This window comes from Cnephaeus nilssonii (genome assembly GCF_951640355.1).
Source record: "Cnephaeus nilssonii genome assembly, chromosome: 18".
In the NCBI taxonomy this organism is placed as follows: domain Eukaryota; kingdom Metazoa; phylum Chordata; class Mammalia; order Chiroptera; family Vespertilionidae; genus Cnephaeus; species Cnephaeus nilssonii.
Genome location: NC_137089.1, coordinates 11,225,515 through 11,244,833, shown reverse-complemented (window position 1 = coordinate 11,244,833; position 19,319 = coordinate 11,225,515). Strand labels below are relative to the sequence as shown.

General features: G+C 49.1%; 1 protein-coding gene across 3 annotated transcripts in view; it reads right to left on the bottom strand.

Moving 5' to 3' along the window:
* Window positions 1-19,319, bottom strand: part of MATN2 (matrilin 2) — a 116,090-nt gene that overhangs the window by 51,187 nt on the left and 45,584 nt on the right. For all 3 annotated transcript variants that reach the window (XM_079796709.1, XM_079796710.1, XM_079796708.1), the window contains exons 3-4: window positions 14,510-15,079; window positions 7,306-7,428 (exon numbers count right to left, since the gene is read on the bottom strand). In XM_079796709.1, the coding sequence (XP_079652835.1) occupies window positions 7,306-7,428; window positions 14,510-15,079 (693 nt within the window). The remainder of the gene's footprint in view (window positions 1-7,305; window positions 7,429-14,509; window positions 15,080-19,319) is intronic.

Below are 19,319 nucleotides of genomic sequence, written 5' to 3'. Positions count from 1 at the left end.
TCCACTCACATTTGGTCAGTTCGGTTCTCCCACGGGGCCCTACTCATCCAGATTACCCTCCCCCCACTTTCAAATCCTGCTCCCTGGCACAGCCAGAGCACACTGCACGCAATGATATCCCGGTTCCGGGGCCCAGCAGCTCGGCTAAGCGGGAGCCCCATGACCGACTCTCTCCGCTCAGCAGGTCTCAGCTGTTTACTCTGAGGCTGTGTGCTCCACACTCCGTTGTGGGCTGCCCCAAAGCTCAGGCCCTGACCTTCCCTTTCTCCCTCCAAGACTCATCCATTTGCAGGGTCAGTTAGCACCACTGCGCACATGCAGCTAGGCATTTCCGTGAACTCTGATCCTCTATCTCCGGCTGCGCCCAACCACTTGTGTGGGCTCTTTCCCGCAGTCACTAGTTTTCTCTCAAAACCAGGTTTCCTCTCTGAAGTTGTCCCCCATCGCATGTCTAAACTCCTCCTCCCTGGAGCAGAGATTATTGCTGTGGTCTCCTAATTAATTCTATGGGTATGAGAAACATGTGCACTGAATTGACTGAGCTGATTAGAATTGCAACCTAATTGCATATTTCCTATTTTGCTCCCCATGTGGGCAGCACAAGGGAAGCCAAGATCTGAGTATTTCTTGGGTCTTGAACATGTAAGAGAAACACTGATTTTTCTCCTATCCCCCACCCCCATAAGGCCCATAGAAGAGTCAATAAGTATTGAATGAATAAATGAATGGATGGATGGATATGATACTACTGTAATTAGCTAGTTATTAATAACTAGAGGCCCGATGCATGAAATTCATGCAAGAGTAGGCCTTCCTTCCCCCAGCTGCCGGCACCGGCTTCCCTCTGGCACCTGTGACCCGGGCTTCCCTCTGGCCGCCGGCAGGCACCTGGGACCCAGGCTTCCCTCACAGCCCCAGCTTCGTCCGGAAGGTTATCCGGAAGGACATCCGGTCTAATTAGCATATTACACTTTTATTATTATAGACAGAAAAGGAGCAAAGGGGAGGCCAGACATAGGCATGTCATTTGGGCAGCTTCACCAGGAAGCTGCAATTTCACACTCCCCAGGGCACCTCTGGCCCATCCCCTGCAAATCACTGGGGGGTGGGGTCCAATAAAGGAGATAGATATGCCCGGTGAAGTTGGGGTGACTAGGGAAGGTTCCTGTCAGTCACACCTGGGAACAGAGATCATTGGCCAGAATGGGCATGGCCACTGCAAGCCCATGAAAATTTGTGAATATATAATCCCCAAAACGAAGGAATTCTCTTAGTCCTTGGCTCTTGTTCCTGCTGCCTTGCATGCACCTGTATTTCCTCCATAGCCATGTGGCCCTAGGGACCCCACATACAGTGGAATGAGGGCTGCCGTGGGGAACACAAGCTGAACTAGCCTGATGCTGAATGGGACTGCCCCGACATGGAATGGAAACTCTGGACACTGACTCCGAAGGTAGCTCTAGTGAAGCCATGGAGCTATATGCTGATAAAATCTTGTATTAGTATTTATTAATTAATGTATTACTTATTTGTATTACAATTATAAACCTACTTTTGCCCGCCCCTGTATCTTACAGCTAGACTCAATTTACTAAAATATGGCTTAACCCTTGATACCCTGTTGAAATTCAGTTTAGAATCAGATAATTAATTTGTTTGGGTTTACATTCCTTCCCCAATCCCCCCCTCTAATGCCCCAAACAATCTATTCCAGAAGGTAATGTGGTCTAGCTAGCATCTCCCAGACAAAAAGCTCTGCATTTTTCTTTTCTTCTTTAACTTGCTAGGGAAAAAAATCCCTCCACAATGCCTTCCCTGATTGTTCTATCACTCTTTCTCTGATGTCTTGTAGCCTTTTGTCTCAGCACTACTTACCTTCCCAAAACACCATGTTCTGAATATCTACACATAATATATTAGCATAGATATTAGCTATATTGAGTTACAAGTGACATACAATAAACTGCACATATTTAAAGCGTACAATTTAATAAATTTGACATATCAACATATCACCATAACCAAGATAATGACATATCCATCATCCTAAACCCTCCAAACTCTCCCCTGCCTCTTGGGAATCCCTCCTCCTGCCCTGGCCCCAGGCAACCACTTTGTAAAGTTGGCATTTTCTGAAGTTTTATATAAATGGAGTCTTTTTATTTCACTATTGTATCAGTTAGAACCTCCAGGACAGTGTCGAGTAGAAGTAATGAGAGTGGACATACTGCCTTGTTCCTTACTTTAGGAGGAAAGCATTTAGTCAGACTCAAGCACACTCTTGGGTATGATATTAACTATAGGCTTTTTCACAGATGCCTTTCATTAGGTTGAGGAATTTCCCCTTTATTCCTAGTTTCTGAAAGTTTTTATAATGAATGAATGTTGGGTATTATCCAATGATTTTTTTTCTTCATATATTGAAATAATCATGTCTTTTTTTAAATCTGTTAATATGGTTAATTATATTGCTTGGGGTTTTTTAGACTTGATTATATACAGATTCTATTTGCTAAGTAATTAAGAATTTCTACATCTAAATTGATGAGGAATGTTGGTTATAGCTTTCTTATTTTAATAATGTGACTGTTTTTCTAGCTCAAGCCCTTTGATTAAGCTGTAATATAAAAGCTATTAAATCACGTAACTATCTTGGGAAAAATAATGTCAGGGACATATCTGAAAAATGAAAGCAATAAAGTACATTTAGTATGGTTCTTAAGAGAAAAATATGTGAAAGTTGGACAAGGAGGTTTACATTTTTTTTTGCCAAGTGAAGTTTTCTAAATGTTGCATTGTCATTATTCTTCCAGATAGATTAAATATTCTAGAAGGATGGAAAGGAAAGAAAAATTCCTTGTTTAAAAAAAAAAAGAAAGGAAAGGAAACAAGATAAAATTCTTATTAGTGGGAATTCAAGGGGAAGGGAATGATGGGGGAAACAGGTGTGAAGACAGGCACATTTCATGAGGGTCCCCCACAGCCCCTTTTTGGGGGGAAGGGAAAGAGAAAAACTTCTACTGAGCCCTATGGGCTAGGCATTATGCTAACACTTTCGCATATACCTCATAGGATGGTATTGGATAGGGAAGACTTTTTGGAGAACAGAAGACTCCACAGTGTTGACCTCCAGCTTATTTCAAGTTGCTCCTATGGACAGAGGTTTGAAGGTAAGATTATTGCATGTGCTTGACCTACTCTTTGAATGGAAGGGCACATTTTGAGCCACTGGCCAACTGGTGCCCAGAAAAAGAGTTATTCTAACAATGAAGAGACCCAACACCAAGTCACTTCCCCTGTGCCGGGGCTGACCAGCAGACCCTGAGCGGTGGATGGATGATTACTCTGACACACATTTCTGTGAAAGAGAGGGCTAAGGGACTGCCTGGCTAAAGGAACCAGACAGCCCTGTTCGCCTGCCTCCTTAGGCTTTTATTGTAACAACTTGAACTAAAATGAACTATTAGATACTATCAGCAGGGTAAGCATCCTTGAGAAGACATAAGCATCTGCAGTGTCCTTTAAGCAAGGACGTCTAAAGACTAAACATAAAGATTCCAGCAAAACACCTGGGGGCTCAGACTTGTTTGGAAAAGTCAAGGCAGGGTCTGCTGCCTTTGGCAAGCTCCCCCCACTAGAGGCCTCCAACCTTTCCGAGATTCCTCTTTACAGACTTTCCAACCAAGTCCCGTGCTTCCCCACACCCCTGAAGAAGAGAAAATGTAATGGGGAGGTAGATAATACTCTTCCAAAATGAAAGGGCTTTCTCTTTTTATTTGGAAAAGGAAATACACTTTTTAGTATAGGGCTTCAGATGGCAGAGATCCGATCAAGGGTGGGAATTACAGGGAGTAGGATTTCAGCTCAACCACTGATCCAGGCTGGAGGGGGAAGCAGGTGCTTTGCAAGGACCTGGTGTCCCAGGGAGCAAGGGTGGTGGACATGCCCATCTGGGGCACCAGGAGGAAGCACAATTCCTGGGTTATGTGGGGGAGGGAGCTACAAGACTGACAGCCAAGGTCCATTTCCACTTGAAGAACCTATGAATGAGCTGTGTCTTCCTCCTCTCGCCACAGAGTATGAATGGAAAATGGCAGATATGGGGTGTGTGTGTGTGTGTGTGTGTGTGTGTGTGTGTGTGTGTGTGTTTAAAGGCAGTCACCTAGGAGTCACTGTCACAATCATTATGTACAATGACATATCACAGCAGCTGGTAGTTGTCTTGGGGGAGGAGAGACGGGGGAGGTGACAATCATTTGACTGTTAGTCCTGGTGAATTCGTTCTGAATTTCCCCTGGGATGAGTGAGCCTTTGAACCTGCCTGTTTCCTGTGGTTGGAGTAGATTCTCTGGTTTGTGGGGTTACTCTGCTGCCATATCGGGGCCCTCAAGGATCATGAGACAGTGTCCATGGTGATTAAGAGCTAGGACTATGGAGTCACACATAGCAGGATTTGTATTCTGGTTTGGTCACATTAAGAGCCATGTGACCTCGAATAAATTGTCTAAGCTTTTTTGTACCGTAGTTTCCTTATCTGTAAAATGAGAATGATAACACCTACTCTAAGAGCTGCTGTGAGCATGAAGTGAGATAACAATATAAAGCACGGAGGAGGGCCCCTGGCACGTGGTAAACACTTAGGAATGAGGCGACAGTCAGGCTGACGGTGTACAGCACACCGAGCCAGGCAAGGGCCGCAATCGCTTCTGGTGGCATAACCTTGATCGTTTATTTGATTTACTCTCACACGAGAATGTGAGCTCTGAGAGAGCAGAGGAATTGCTGGCTTATTCACTATCTTATTTCCAGCAATTTGCACACTGCCCGGAACATCTTATTCCTGGCCAGGCCCACTGAGTCCCTCTCGGTGCTGGCAGGGACTGGTAAGCAGCTCATAAACAGAGATCAGGTCGGGCCCAGCCTCCCCCTGGCACAGCTTTTAACTGTCTATCGACCAAAACCATGGACTAACATGGGCTCATCAATGAGACAGGTCTTCATTTGTCCACACCTTTCCCATTTTATGGGTGAGGAAGTTGAGTCAAGGAGTTTCAATAACAGCTCAGGGTGAGAGAGCCACAACCCAGGAGTGATAACATCAGGATTCGAATCCAGGTCTGTGGACTATAAAGGCCCTATCCTTTCCGCAAAGCCACCGGTATACCAATTTCAGGCAGGCAAGCGATAGAGTTATCTTTTTCTGAGAGAGTGAGAACTGCTCTTTCTGGTTGTACATGTTAGTCTGGTGCTAAGCTGATGGCAAAGACAGCTGAAGTGCTTCAGAGCGACTGGAGGGCTGGGTCAGGTGGGCCGGCTCAGCCCTGGCTCCAGCTCCATCCCTCCTCCCTTAACTAGAAGCCCTTCTCTCCCTTCCCTCCTGCCCCCTCTTCCCTTGCTGCTGGACACCAGTGACTCTCAAAGCGGGGCAGCAATCCATGTCAGAAGTTCATGGACAGTGCAGAGTCCTGGGCCCCATGCCAGATCTGCTGACTCTGAATCCCTGGGGTGAGGCCCAGGGGTCGGCTCCGGTAGTTACTGAAGCTTGAACCACCACCACATCTCTCCGCCCCTCGGGCCCCCTTGCCCCTCCATCAGTCTGCCTGAAGCCCAGCAGCTTCTGCTTCATACTCTTTGCAGCCACAGTTCTGCACAGGAGGGAGCCGAGACCAGACCAGCACTCGGGGGGGACCCTGGGGCCTCATGGCTTGAGGTCGGAAAGCCTGGTGGGTGGGGGAAGGCCTTGCTCAGAATATCAGGAGAGACACTTCTATTTTTATTTGCTGGCCTCCAAGTCCTCTGGCTTCGCTGAGCCAGCCCACAGACAATGGACATGGGCAGACGCCCAGACCCCAGCAGGTCACGGGGCAGGAGACAAGGACAGGAAGGTCTGTGCTCCTGAGAGGGAAGGCAGGAAGGGAGTTAGCAGGGAGGGGGGTGGCTGAGCCTTCTGTGAAGAAGCTCCTTGGGGAGTGGGGGGGGGGGGGGGAGAGGAGAAAGGTTCCTGAAGCGGCTGGGGCAGGAGGGGGGGAGCACCAGGAGAGGATGGAGCGTGTCTAAAAAGCCGTTTAGGTGGTTTGCTGAGCAGCGGGCGGGCGAGGTGACCTTTCCCGGGCTGCCCCCGTTGTCCAGTAACCCTCCCAAACCCCTGAGTCTTCGGTGTGAGTAGTTTGTGATGTGGAAACAGGAAGGGTCGGAGGTTCCAGCGGGTCAGGAAGAGTCAGGCTGCTCTCAACACCCGGGGATCCGAGGGTCTGAGAGGAGCGAGGACACAGAGCCCTGGGCTCTGGAGCCGAGGAGGCAGGCAGGTGTTCCCTAATCTCGGGGGGTCGGCGGGGAGGCTGCCAACCTCTCTCAGCCCCGGAACTGAAAAGTGAGAAGACGAAAGGAAAATGCCCTTTGGCTCTATACACGCCATACTCATTACAGCATTTGTGCAAACTGCCCCCGTGAATGCTCCATTGCGGACCATGGGTATGATCACAGTGACGCTCTGCACGACTACCTGTCTGGCTAGCTGAGTCTCATGGGCCTCCATGTGGGCCCGTCCTCCTCCTGTCTTCCTGGCTCTGGTAGCCTGGCTGTCCTGACTAACGCAGTGGCTTTATTTACAACTTGAAAAAGACAAAGGTACGCGCACAACACTCAGCATTTGAGTAACTCTCTCTCCTTCGAGAGGTGGGTTACCTCGTGCTGGCTCCAAGGTCAGGTCTGTCTAGTTTTGGGGGCTTGGCCAAAGAAGAATGTGGATGCCATGAACACATATCTGTTTGCCCGTTTCTCTTTAGGAGCCTATAAAGGGTCCTTCACCAAAGCAAGTAGATCGCGGTGCACGTCTAAAGCAGAACTTGAATAATCATTCCCAGCCCATGTTACTGACTCAGCCTAAGTCCCCGCTTCCGAGGAGAGACCAAAATATGGAAACAGCTCCTCAGGGAACAGTTAATAGAGACAGGGGATGAAAAGGCTCGTTAGCAGTTCTCCCCAAAGAACAGCTCGGAAGTAAAAGACACCAGCTCACGAATTCAAGGCGGCTGTTTCTGAGAAGGTGCCTCCAACCATCTTCCACACTCTTCCTGAGGGCCTACTATGTGCTCGACTCTGGCCTAGGCACTATGATGGCAGAGTGGGGGTGGGGGTGGAGGTCAACACAAAATATATGAATTACAAGACCTGGTTTCTATTGTTAGGGAGGCAATGACTTGGCTGGGTGAGGGGCCACGGATGAATTAAACGGGCCCAGATAAAGGAAGAGGGAGCGGGAGAGAAGAGGAGGGCAGTATGGATGCATCGGCCAAGCAATCTTACTTCTGCAAGTTGTCTGATCCGCGTTGAGGATGTATCCTTGTTTGCACCTGCAGACGTATGAGCCAGGGGTGTTGATGCAGAAGTGGGCACAGTTATGCTCCAGGAGGCTGCACATGTGGGCCACTGGAAAGAAACACACAGCAAGTTAAGGCAACGATGACGCCTTCTCTAACTTCACGTACCCTGCCAACATCTACACTAATAAAATAGTAAGATGCAAATTGACCATACCTTCACGACGCCCACCAGCCAATCAGGAGTGAGTATGCAAATTAACCCATCAAAGATGGCAGGTTAATTTGCATATGCCTGCCATATGCAAATGAGCGGCCGGGGCAGGCCGGGGGCAGGGTGGGATGCAGGTGTTCCGCACCGCCCCAGCCGCTCCGGGCCTCTGGGCAGCGTGGGAAGGCAGAAAGGCGGCTCTGGGCCTGAGCGAAAAGGCAGCTCCGGCCAGAGTGAAGGCGGTGCCGGCAGCCAGGGGAAGGAAGGCCCGTTCTTGCACGAATCTTTGTGCATCGGGCCTCTAGTTTATTCATAACCTACTCTGGGGTGGAGAGAGCAGGGCCCAAAGAGAAACAAGCTTTGGTCCCACCCTCATGGGGGTTTACAGCCTCTGGTCAGATGAGACAGTTCTAGATAGATGCTATCCGCCATACCTAGATAAAGGACCATGGAGGGCTAAAGGGGAATGACGTTAGGCTAAGCCATATAAAATTGCCAATATCCAACTAAAACCAGGTCTAAATGACCGACACAAGGAGAAGTGTTCTGGTTCAATGAACCATACCCGACTGGTGGGTAGGAAGATGAGAAAGCCTGCTTGCTGCTACCAGAGGGGGCTTTGGCAAATGTGTGGGTTTCAGTAGGCAGCAATGGAGTTGGAGGAAAAGCCATTCGTTAAATGAGAAGAATCAACAGTTTTGCCCTGAGCAGTGGTTAGTGCATCGCCCTGCACACGGAAGGGCCGCAGGTTTGATTCCTGGTCAAGGGCATGTACCTAGGTTGTAGGTTTGATCCCAAGCCCCAGTAGGAGTGCATGCAGCAGGCACCCAAAGTGATGTGTCTCTCTCCCATCGATGTTTCTCTCTCTTTCTCTCCCCCGTCCCTCCCTTCCACTCTCTCTAAAAAATAAATAAATAAAAAATCAATGGTAAAAATATCTTCGGGTGAGTATTAACAACAACCAAAAAAGAATCAACAGTTTCTCAGAATCATAAGTCCCAAGAGTAGTATAATGTTTTAATATGCAAAACTGTTATGCTGAATTTGGAGAGTAAAATAATGCATTCATATGTTCCATGTTTCATAAGCTTTATGTCTCATTTTAAAATATTTCTGCAATTAGTTTCTGAAGTACCTCAGCTTTCAGATATATCACTTCTTGCATAAATCTGTCTGGAGCTCATAAAAATTCTTATTTTTTAAATATTTTAATTTATTACTTTACTCAAAATGATGCAACTTGAACATATTTAAAACTTACCAACATCAGTATAAACAAGTTATGCAAGTGTTCTCAAAAACAAGAAAGATGACCATATGTAGAAATATAGTTATCAAAGCTAAAATAAAAGAGCTTTCAAAAGCTAAGAACAATCCCATTAATCCATTGCTTAGAAAAACTCAGCTACCAATGAAAGCGATGGTATAACTTAGGTATATGTCTCCTTACTTCTAAGTAAGAAACATGGTGAGCACTATATGAACTAGGGGAGTAAAACTTATTTATTTCATAACAATATGATTTAGAATGATCATTTTGAGTTGATGACGATACGCTCCTAAGATACAAATAAGACACAGGTAACGTTAGGAAAGTTCATAGATTAAATACAATCAATCATTTTTACTTTGGTGTGAAATAAATGTCTGTTTTTGTGACCAACTTTAGTAATTTCTTTGTATAACATGGAGACGATAATAGCACCTACCTCATAAGGGCCTTATAATTGTTAAAATAATCAATAATAAAGTGCTTAGGACAGTGCCCAGTACCTGGGGAATGAGTGTGCAGACGTGTTAACCGTTACGCAGCAAAGGACAGGCATGATGGCCTTCTGTTTTGTTTTACATACATGGGTTTATCCTATATATGTTGATCCTCAACTTGGTTTTCACTGAACATTACAGAGTCTAGCTATGCTAATACATACCATTCTTCACAGAACCTAAGATGCACCCCCATTTCAGAGTTGTTAAAATGTGAGGATACATACAGTTGATACTCATTATTTGCGGATTCTGTATTTGGGAATTCGCCTCCTGGCTAAAATGTATTTGTAACCCTACAGACAATACTCACAGTGCTTTCACAGTCCTTCAAGGACACGCTCAGCGCAAGGGAACATCTGAGTCGCCTGATGTGCATGCTGCCAGCTGGGGTTGATCAAGGCACGGCTCAGCCTATAAGCAAGTGTCCTTTTCAAGGTCTACTTAGGGCCATGGCTTTGGCATCTTTGTGCTCTTTGCAGGTGTTTTGCTGTGGAAGGTGGCCCCGAGCATGGTGCTGGGGTTTGCTGAGTGCTAGTGAAGTGTGTCATGTCCCAAGTGCAAGAGGCTGTGATGCCATTTGTGGAGAAAATGTGCATCAGCTAAATTTCGTTCAGGCATGAGTAACAGTGCTGTGGGCTCTGAGGTCAAAGCTAATGAATCAACAATAGGTATTAAATAAAGTCTTTAAACAAAAAACACACATAAAACAAGGTTATGTATTAACCAGGTGACAAACATGTGACCAGAGTCTCGCAGGAACCTGTTTTGCACCTAGGAGCAATGAACCAGTATTCGCTAATTGTGTTCACCGTTACTTTTATAGAACACTAGAGGCACGGTGCACGAAATTCGTGCATGGAGGGGGGTGTCCCCTCAGCCCAGCCTGTAATCTCTCCAATCCGGGATATCCCTCTCACAATCCGGGACCACTGGCTTATAAATGTTCACCGGCCTGCCTGCCTGATCGCCCCTAACTGCCCCCCCCTGCCAACCTGATCACCCCTAACCGCCTCTGCCTGCCAGCCTGATCACCCCTCACTGCCACCCCTGGCGTGGTCACCCCTAACTGCCCCCCCCACCAGCCTGGTCACCCCTCACTGCCCCCCTGCTGACCTGGTCGCCCCTCACTGCCCCCCTCTGCCAGCCTGTTCACCCCTCACTGCCCCCCACTCCCCTGCTGGCCTGGTCGCCCCACGCAGCCTGCTGTTCGGTCGTTACTGTGAGGGCGTCGTGACCAATTTGCACATTACCCTTTTATTAGTATAGATAATTGCTGAGAATAATGAGAATCAACTATATATCTTACATGTGATCAAATACATTAACTCTAGTTTATTCCTTTCAATTGCTTTACCCATTGGTCATATGACTCATTGTACTTGGCCACTTCCCCATTGGTTGACATTTGAACAGGTCCCAAATTTTTGCTTTTGCAGTCGTGTGATGAACATTCCCAAACACACCTCCTCAGACACACGTGCAACTGTTTCTCCTGGACTGCATCCTAGTTTGATGGATACAGCAGATTGCCTTGCAAGGTGGCTCTCACCAGCAATGCCTGAGAGTATGTCCAACCCCCTCCAAACCTCAGCACTCGGCATGATCAACTCCAAGTTTTTGACAGACTTGTGAGGGGGAAATCATCATCCTGTTTTTAATGTGCATTTGCTCCGCACCTGGAGAGCTCTCTTCTTTTACTACTGCCGGAGTCAAGTTACCCACGGGCACAAGGGCATTCCTGATGAACCCTCAGCGTGTCACTCTTTTCCTTTATAAGGAAGGAGGTCTAAAGTCTAGGAAACCAGCTGCACAGCACGTAGAACTGGTGCAAGGCCTGGCTGGTGTGGCTCAGTGGTTGACCACCGTCCTGTGCACCGGGAGGTCACTGGTTCAGTTTCTGGTCAGGGCACATGCCCAGTTTCAGCTCGATCCCCAGGGGGGAGACATGCAGGGGGTGCAGCCGATCCTTATTTCTCTCTCACTGATGTTTCTATCTCTCCCTTCTCCCTCTCCCTTCCTCTCTCTCTAAAAATCAACAAAAAAACATTAAAAATCAAAAAGAATGGGTGCAAGGCCCAAGTGATGAGGCCAGTGCCCGTCTTCCCACGGGGACCCTGGCAGATAAAAAAGGAAGACAGACAGGACACGTGGGGCAGAGACAGTACCTGTGGGAGCAGACAGCACACTGGTGAAGAGGACGGATCCTGCAAACAGACCAGCGCTCAGCTTCGCCACTGACTGCGCATGGCCTTGCCAGAATTACTTAATTTCTCGAAACTCCACTTCCTTCACCTGTCAGATGGGGGAATTAAAAGACTCCTGCATAGTTTTAGAGTGACAGCGTGTGACGGAGGCTTGTTTGGGCTGTGCACCATCTAAGACACTGGAACCAGGAGACCGTCGCTCGGTGTAATGGGAAAAGCGCTGGACTAGAAGCCAGACTTTGTGTTCCAGCTCCCCTCTACCCCAAACAAAGGAGGGAGTTCGGGTAAGCTGGGTAGCTCCTTTTTCTTTATTTCTTTACCTGTAGCATAAAGGCATGAGCAGGGTCTAGGGACCCTCAGTATATGCACTGGAACTGTTTCATCTGCATAGCACCCCCTTTTTCTAGAAACTGCCCTTCTCACTCCAAATGCCTGGTAACTGTGGGAGCTGCTGTGTGGGTCTGAGGCAGCCCCTCTCCTGGCCGCTGCTGGGTGGGACAGGGTTTGACCATCGGAGTCCTTTCTTGGCATTCAGGAACTAGAACTGAGAAAAAGGGGGCTTAAACCCAAGGCAAGTACGTCTGGGGGGCTGATATGCTCTGTGCCCACGGACCCCCGGAGTCCATGGGGCAGCAGAGGGAAGAGATGGAGAGAAGGCAGACCTGTCATTCGTTACTGTTCTCCATAATTCCATGAGTAATATAATGCAATCCCTCCTGTCCCAACCTAGTTCAAGTTGAATTTCTACTACTTTCAACCAAAAGAGTCGCAAACATTTTTACTAAGGTAGGCTAGGAAGTTTCCATCGGTAAAACTCTCCGGGAGAGTGTGCAGTGTGTCCGTGAGCATCCGGCCCTGATGCCTGGCTCTGCCGTGGGCGGGGCCTTTGCGACGTGACTGGCGGGACGTGCCAGCCCTGCCTCCTCCCCTGGCCTGCAAGTGGTCTCATTGCTCAGGGGTTGAAACTGGGTCAAGGCTTTGTGTTCAGCGGAAGGAATCATTCCTCAGCAGACTGCCATTGGCAGGACTGGATTTTTTTTTTTAACCAGGAAATATGAACGTTCACAAATGTTTATTAATGAATGCATGAATGATTAAAGGAATAATCAAAGGAGTGGTGGGGCTGACTGGGGCTCTTGAAAGGAACGATTACCGGCCATGTAAAGTCAACATCTGTTGAAGCCAACCTGCCCTCCCAATGAACACAACAGGGCCTCACAGGGTGCAGTAAGTGTAGACTTTGCCCAGGTTGTTTGATGAAAGGTGTTATCTGAGGAACACTTTTAGGACCTGACATTGAGACTGGCCTGGGTGGGGTGGGGTGGGTGGGGCTATTAGGGTAGGCACGGCCAGCCTCTGGGCTCTAAATACCAGGCTAGTTTGATAAAGCAGGTCCCAGAAGGTTAATTAAAAGCAGCCCTGCCCCGGTTATAATGAGTTTTCAAAGGCTGAGGATAGACATGCATTTTTCAGCTCCTAACTTCTGTGTCCTCTCTCACGAGGTGGCAAAAATGGTGGACCCCAAGATGTGTAGGTTTTGGTCATCTTGTAGACAGGGCTTCAATCACAGGACAGCTGGCCTCCGGGTTTCTCTGGTGGTCTCAGGGGTGGCCTGGGACTGCCGCCTGAGGAGTCCTACCCCACCCCTGCTGTGGCTGGTGAGGGAATTCACTACCCATGGGTATAAAGCCACCACTGTGTCCAAGTTCATGTCCACACAGCCAGTGAGAGCCAGAGCCAGGACTCGCACTCAGGGGCAGCCTGGCTCCAGAGCTCATCTCTTCCTGGCTGCTCCACCAAGGTTCCCGCCTCGCCCCCCCATCCTCCCCCCGCTGGGAGACCAAGACCGAGCAGCACCCCGAAGCTCCGGCTGAGCACCTGCACGGCAGCCATTCCCCGCTCTGAAACCCTGTCCCTGGGTGCCATGGCCTCCACCTCCCTGCCTGACCCTCATCAGCACTTTTCAAACTGTGGGTCATGTCTCCTTAGCAGGTCACAAAATTAACAGGAAATCTAGACTTGTTTTTTTTTGTTGTTGTTGTTGTTTTTAAATGAAATAGAAAGAAACAATAGAAATTATCATTCCTTTCCTGGCTTAATGCAGTCGTCCCCACTACATAGCGGTAAACTCCTACTCATCTTTCAAGTCTGTGTAGCACATAGTGGTTACAACGTAGGTTCAGAGCCAGAATGCCTGGGTTCACATCTCAACTCTACCACCTAGTGCTGTGTGACCTTGGACAAGTCATTAAATCTCTCTGGGTCTCAGTTTCCTTTTCTATCAAATGGGAATTATAACTAGCACCTACTTCACAGGTTTGTTGTGTGAATAAAATGAGTTAACATATGCTAATCGCTCAAAACAGCACATATGAAAATCAATAAATGTTAGTGATTATGATTATGATCTCCTGCTTAAAGCTCTCCTGGAGCCCCTAGGTCAGTGGTTGGCAAACTCATTAGTCAACAGAGCCAAATATCAACAGCACAACGATTGAAATTTCTTTTGAGAGCCAAAAACCGACTTCTGCGCATGGGCCACGAAGTTTCAATCGCACTGTACGTGCGCGCCCGCATGTGGTATTTTGTGGAAGAGCCACATTCAAGGGGCCAAAGAGCCACATGTGGCTCGCGAGCCACAGTTTGCCCAACACTGCCCTAGGTGGACCCAGGCTTTTTTGTTTGTTTGTTAATCCTCACCTGAGAATATTTTCCATTGCTTTTCAGAGAGAGAGAGAGATAAACATCAATGTGAGAGAGACATATCAATTGGCTGCCTCCCACATGACTGAGGGCTGGGAGCAAACCGGCAACCCAGGTACATGCCCTTGACCAGAAATCGAACCCAAGACCCTTCAGTGCCAAAAAATCGCCATGTCAACCTTGGCCTTTGCTGAACCCCTTGCAGGCACAGTCCCTGGGATGAGGCAGCACAGACTGAACCTGGAAGATGGATAAAGAGATCCTAATGATGCCCCAGGGAGAGCCCCAGGGGCAGGACTTACTGCACAGCTTGTTCTGGAACACGGAGGTCAGCGACTCCATCTGGCTGAAGTTGGCCACCAGGAAGACGTGGTCCTCGTGAGGCTCGCTCCCGATGGCCTTCAGCGTGTTGAGGTCCACCTGGCCCACGCCGATGGCGAAGATCAGGATGCCCGTGTCCCGTGCCTTTGCAGCCACCTCGGCCACGGAGTCCTGTGGCCTCCCATCCGTCACGATCATTATGACCCGTGGCACGTTCTCCCTCAGGGGCCGGGCCCCCTCTGCTTCCGAGAAAGCGATGTTCAGGGCGTACTGGATGGCCAGCCCCGTCATGGTGCCCGTGGACAGGTGCCTCATCCTCTTGACGGCGCGCTCCACCTCGGACTTCCTCTTGAAGGTCTTGAGGGAGAACTCATTCTTAACGGTGCTGCCATATTGGAGCAGGCCCACTCTGGTGATGTCAGGGCCAATGTCCAAAAACTGCAAGATGTCCATGATGAACTCCTTGACCTTGGCATAGTCGTGGGTGTTGACGCTGCGGGAGCTGTCAATGATGAAGACCAGGTCTGCCCGCTTATTTTCACAGGAGCTCTCTGGGGGAAAGAGGGGGGTCACACGCATTAGAAGAGTGTGAGGAAGGCAGTACAAGTTGACTATTGTTGGAAATCATGGGGCTAGGGACCCCCTTTCAAGTCTCCAATCTCCATCGGTTTCTCTTCACACCTGGAAAAGCTGTAAGGGTGTATGTGAAAGTTGTAGGTGCATGTGCATGGCTGGGTGATCATGAGTATTGGCTACAAACAAATACTATTTCTTTTCACAAGATAAATGAACACTTTTGTTTCTAGAAAGTCATCAATACAACTTTCAGGTGGCCAAACACGTGATTGGGGTCAAAATGATTTCATTATTTACTATACGCCACAGAAGCTTGCCCAGAAACTGCAGGAAATGTGGAAGAAGCTAGGATAGAGACCAAGGGCAATGATAGGGGCCACAGTCTACCTGGGGAGACTTAACTAAGCTGGTATGAAACTGGGTGGTGGTGACGCCAGCTGTGCGGAGAACAGGGACATTAGTGGGCTGGGGTCAAGGTCCTGATACGAGCTGGCCCTGTGGACGCACAGTTTGAATCGAGAGAAGGCACCGATGGAGAGGGTGGATGATAGAGTAAGTGATGGAGGGACTGCTAGGAGTCACAGGTAGGAATTAAGTTGGAGGGGTTGCCCGAAGCCAGTGATAGAAGGCCTTTAAATTCAGACTGAGAAATCTGTACGTGATGCTACAAGGGGTGGACATCATATGATTAGCATCATACGATGTAACTTCCGTCTTCTGCAGGTAAGTCATGTCATAAAAAGTCAAGTGAGTGTGGTAGTGGTTTGCAAGGTGGCTGATCAGATCACTGCTGCACTAACGTGGCTGAGAGAGGGACTCAATCTCAGTCAGGGCAGTGGTGGGAATGGCTAAGGGATCCACCAAGAAGCATTTCAACAAAGGACACAGTTAAACTGGGAAAAGGCAAATGTTACGTCTCTTCCTTATCACCACCACCACCAGACTTACTCCTTAAGCACCCAAGAAGAAGGCTCTATGAGGCTTACGTCCGTAGGTGGAACGCACTGCACTCTGGGGAAAGGATGCTATTGGGTGAGATGAGAGACCTCCTGCCCCAGAGGGCGGAAGTGGGCATTCCTGCTGGGATTTCTCAGATGTGCTGAGCTACGGCCTCCAGCCAGCGGGAGTCCCTCCTCCCTTCCCCAGTCTCTGCCGCTAAAGCCACATTTGATAGGGATTAGAAAAGGAATCCCAAATGCTTGCCCTACTTCCCACAGCTGCAAGAAGTAGAGAGAAAGCCAAAAATGAAACAGTGAACCCAGTCATTAAAATGAGAACTAAGAAAGGCCCATGAGGTCATCCCGTCCAGGCCGGCTTGCCAGGCCGTGACTCGCCTGAGCGCCTGCACCCACACCTCACCTCATCCACTGCAGCCTCACAAGTCTAACAATGTTAGGGGCGGAAACACTCCCAAACGCCGGTATCCCGGCAGGAAACCCACTTTCTGCCACACCCACGTGTAGGATTGGGGGCTGTGAGAATTTAAGGCCCCACAGGGCCCCCAGAAACTGTCTTTGAGGACTCTGGGAGAAGATCCATGTAAAACCTGGCATGTGTGGGATGTTTAAAAATCCTTTTTCCAGAGGGCTTTTATCATTATGATCTCATTTGATGTGCCGAGCAAGCTCTTGAGCAAAGAGCCAGGAGTATCACATCCATTGGGCAGATGAGAAAATGGAGGTGCTGAGAGTTTGAAAACCTCTTATAATTAAGAAAAAGAAAAGCTACATGGAGTCAGCATGGATACCCACCTTAATGGGTGGTTGTGAGAATTTAAGAAAACAGCCCAGCCCCGTGGTCGGCAAACTGCGGCTCGCGAGCCACATGTGGCTCTTTGGCCCCTTGAGTGTGGCTCTGGGCGAGTCTATTTGGGAGAAGTGGCGTTAGAAGAAGTTTAAGTTTAAAGAATTTGGCTCTCCAAAGACATTTCAATCGTTGTACTGTTGATATTTGGCTCTGCTGACTAATGAGTTTGCCGACCACTGGGCTAGGGCATGGCCCTGGGTTGGAGCCGTGGATGCAGACCCACGGGTCCCAAGAAAGAAGACAAGGTCCGGGAGCAAGGCTGATGAGCCCTTTCTAGGAGCCTTACCTGTCCCCCTCCCCTCGCCCTACCACCCCCCCTATATCTCCCACCTTTGATGTGTGAACTTACTTCAGGGAGACTGTGGCCCAATGCTCTCCACCTGCTGAGAACTGGGACCAGGCCCAGACCCTGCCACGGAGGAGGACACCCACGAAGGCCCCTGGGAAGGGAGGGAGGCAGACAGCGACTGCTCCCCTGAGAACTCGCTTCCTCTTTGGAAACAGGGAATGAGTCCTCCTGGGACTGGGATTCCTATCGTGGGTCTTAGTCACGGTTGTCCACAACCACCAAGCATCACCATCAGTTTACAGGGAAGCCTGGAAACCCTGCAGGGAATGGTGTGCTCAATGGATGCGTTCCTGTCAAAACAAACGGGTAGTTTTCACAACGCCTGGCCATTTGCAAAGATACCACAAAGGTTCAAATGTTGCTGGAGGTTACAAGGGAGCTGCGGCTGTGAGTTGACAATGAGTCCTGGCAGCCAAAGTGACCCAGGTTCCTTCAAGACGTGGCCTCGGGTCCCTGGAGGGCTCACCACAGTCTCATGGCGTGTCCCTGAAAGGGCCCCGTCAGTGGTTCTCAAACTTGGGGCGCCTCCCAATTCCCTGGAGAACTTGCTGATAACGAAGACCAGTGGCCACACTCTCAGAGCTTCTGATTCTATAGGTTTAGGGTGGTACCTGAAAATTTGCATTTCTTGCAAGTTCCCAGGTGATACCGCTGCTCCAGGGACCACACTCTGAGAACCACCAGAAAAGAAGTACTGGCGAGACAGTACCGCACCATCTCACTGCGAATTCCCCAAAGCGGGAAACGCACCTCATCCATCCATCCATCCGTGTAACCACGCAGTCGGATAGACAGTAAGTCCTTGTCAATGGCTGTGTGCACCCTTGGAACGATTTCCCCCTCTCAGGGTTGCTGACTTGTCATCAATCAGCCTTCCTCGCTCTGGCTAAACTCAATCATGACCGTGTAATTGTACAGTAAATACTTGGTGCCATTTGCCTGGGAAGATCCGGGCTTGTTTGGAGAAGGGAGTGATGTGAACCTCTATGATCAGGGTAAAATAATGTCATCCAGAGGCTGAGACGGAGCTCTGAAATGCTCAGCAGGGGAGTCCTATGATTTTTTTTTAATTTTTTATTTTGTAAGGGAGAGGAAGAGAGATAGAAACATCAATGATGAGAGAGAATCATTGATCGGCTGCCTCCTGCGTGCCTGCCCTCCCTCCCCCCAGCCCCCGCCCCAGTGGGGATTAAGCCCACAACCTGGGCATATGCCCTGACCTGGAATTGAACTACGGCCTCCTGGTTCATAGGCTAACGCTCAACCACTGAGCCAGGCCAGCCGTGCTGAGTCCTATGATCTTAGTGCAAGTCTAGCCTCCACCACTTTCTGTCCATGGGGTCTTGAGCCTCTCCTTAATCTCTTTAACCCACAGTCTCCTCTTCTGTGAAATGGGGATAATAACACCTCACCGGGCTGTTGTGAGACTCAAAAGAGAATATAGTCATAATATATACCTACTGTTTATTGAGCACTTAGTAAGTACTAGGCCTTGTTCTGACTACTTTCCTTATGTTGGCTTATTTATTTTTCAAACTCACCTTAGGGTGTAGGTACTGTTACTACTCCCGTTTTGCAGATGAGGACAGTGAGTCTAGAAAGGTTAAATAACTAGCTCTGGGTCTCATACTTAGCGAGTAGAGGAGCCGGGATCTGAATCCCATCTATCTAGCCTGGCTCTGTAGCCCATGGTTTAACCACCAAGCAATGCTCAGAAATGATTGTGTCATTTAGACCTGCCACTCCCAGCATGCTCCAGGTGCACTGGGACCGCACGGCCCTCACTCAGCGTGCTGCAGGAGCACTGGGACCGCACGGCCCTTACTCAGCGTGCTGCAGGTGCACTGGGACCGCACGGCCCTCACTCAGCGTGCTCCATGTGCACTGGGACCGCACGGCCCTCACTCAGCGTGCTGCAGGTGCACTGGGACCGCACGGCCCCCACTCAGCGTGCTCCATGTGCACTGGGACCGCACGGCCCTCACTCAGCGTGCTCCATGTGCACTGGGACCGCACGGCCCTCACTCAGCGTGCTCCATGTGCACTGGGACCGCACGGCC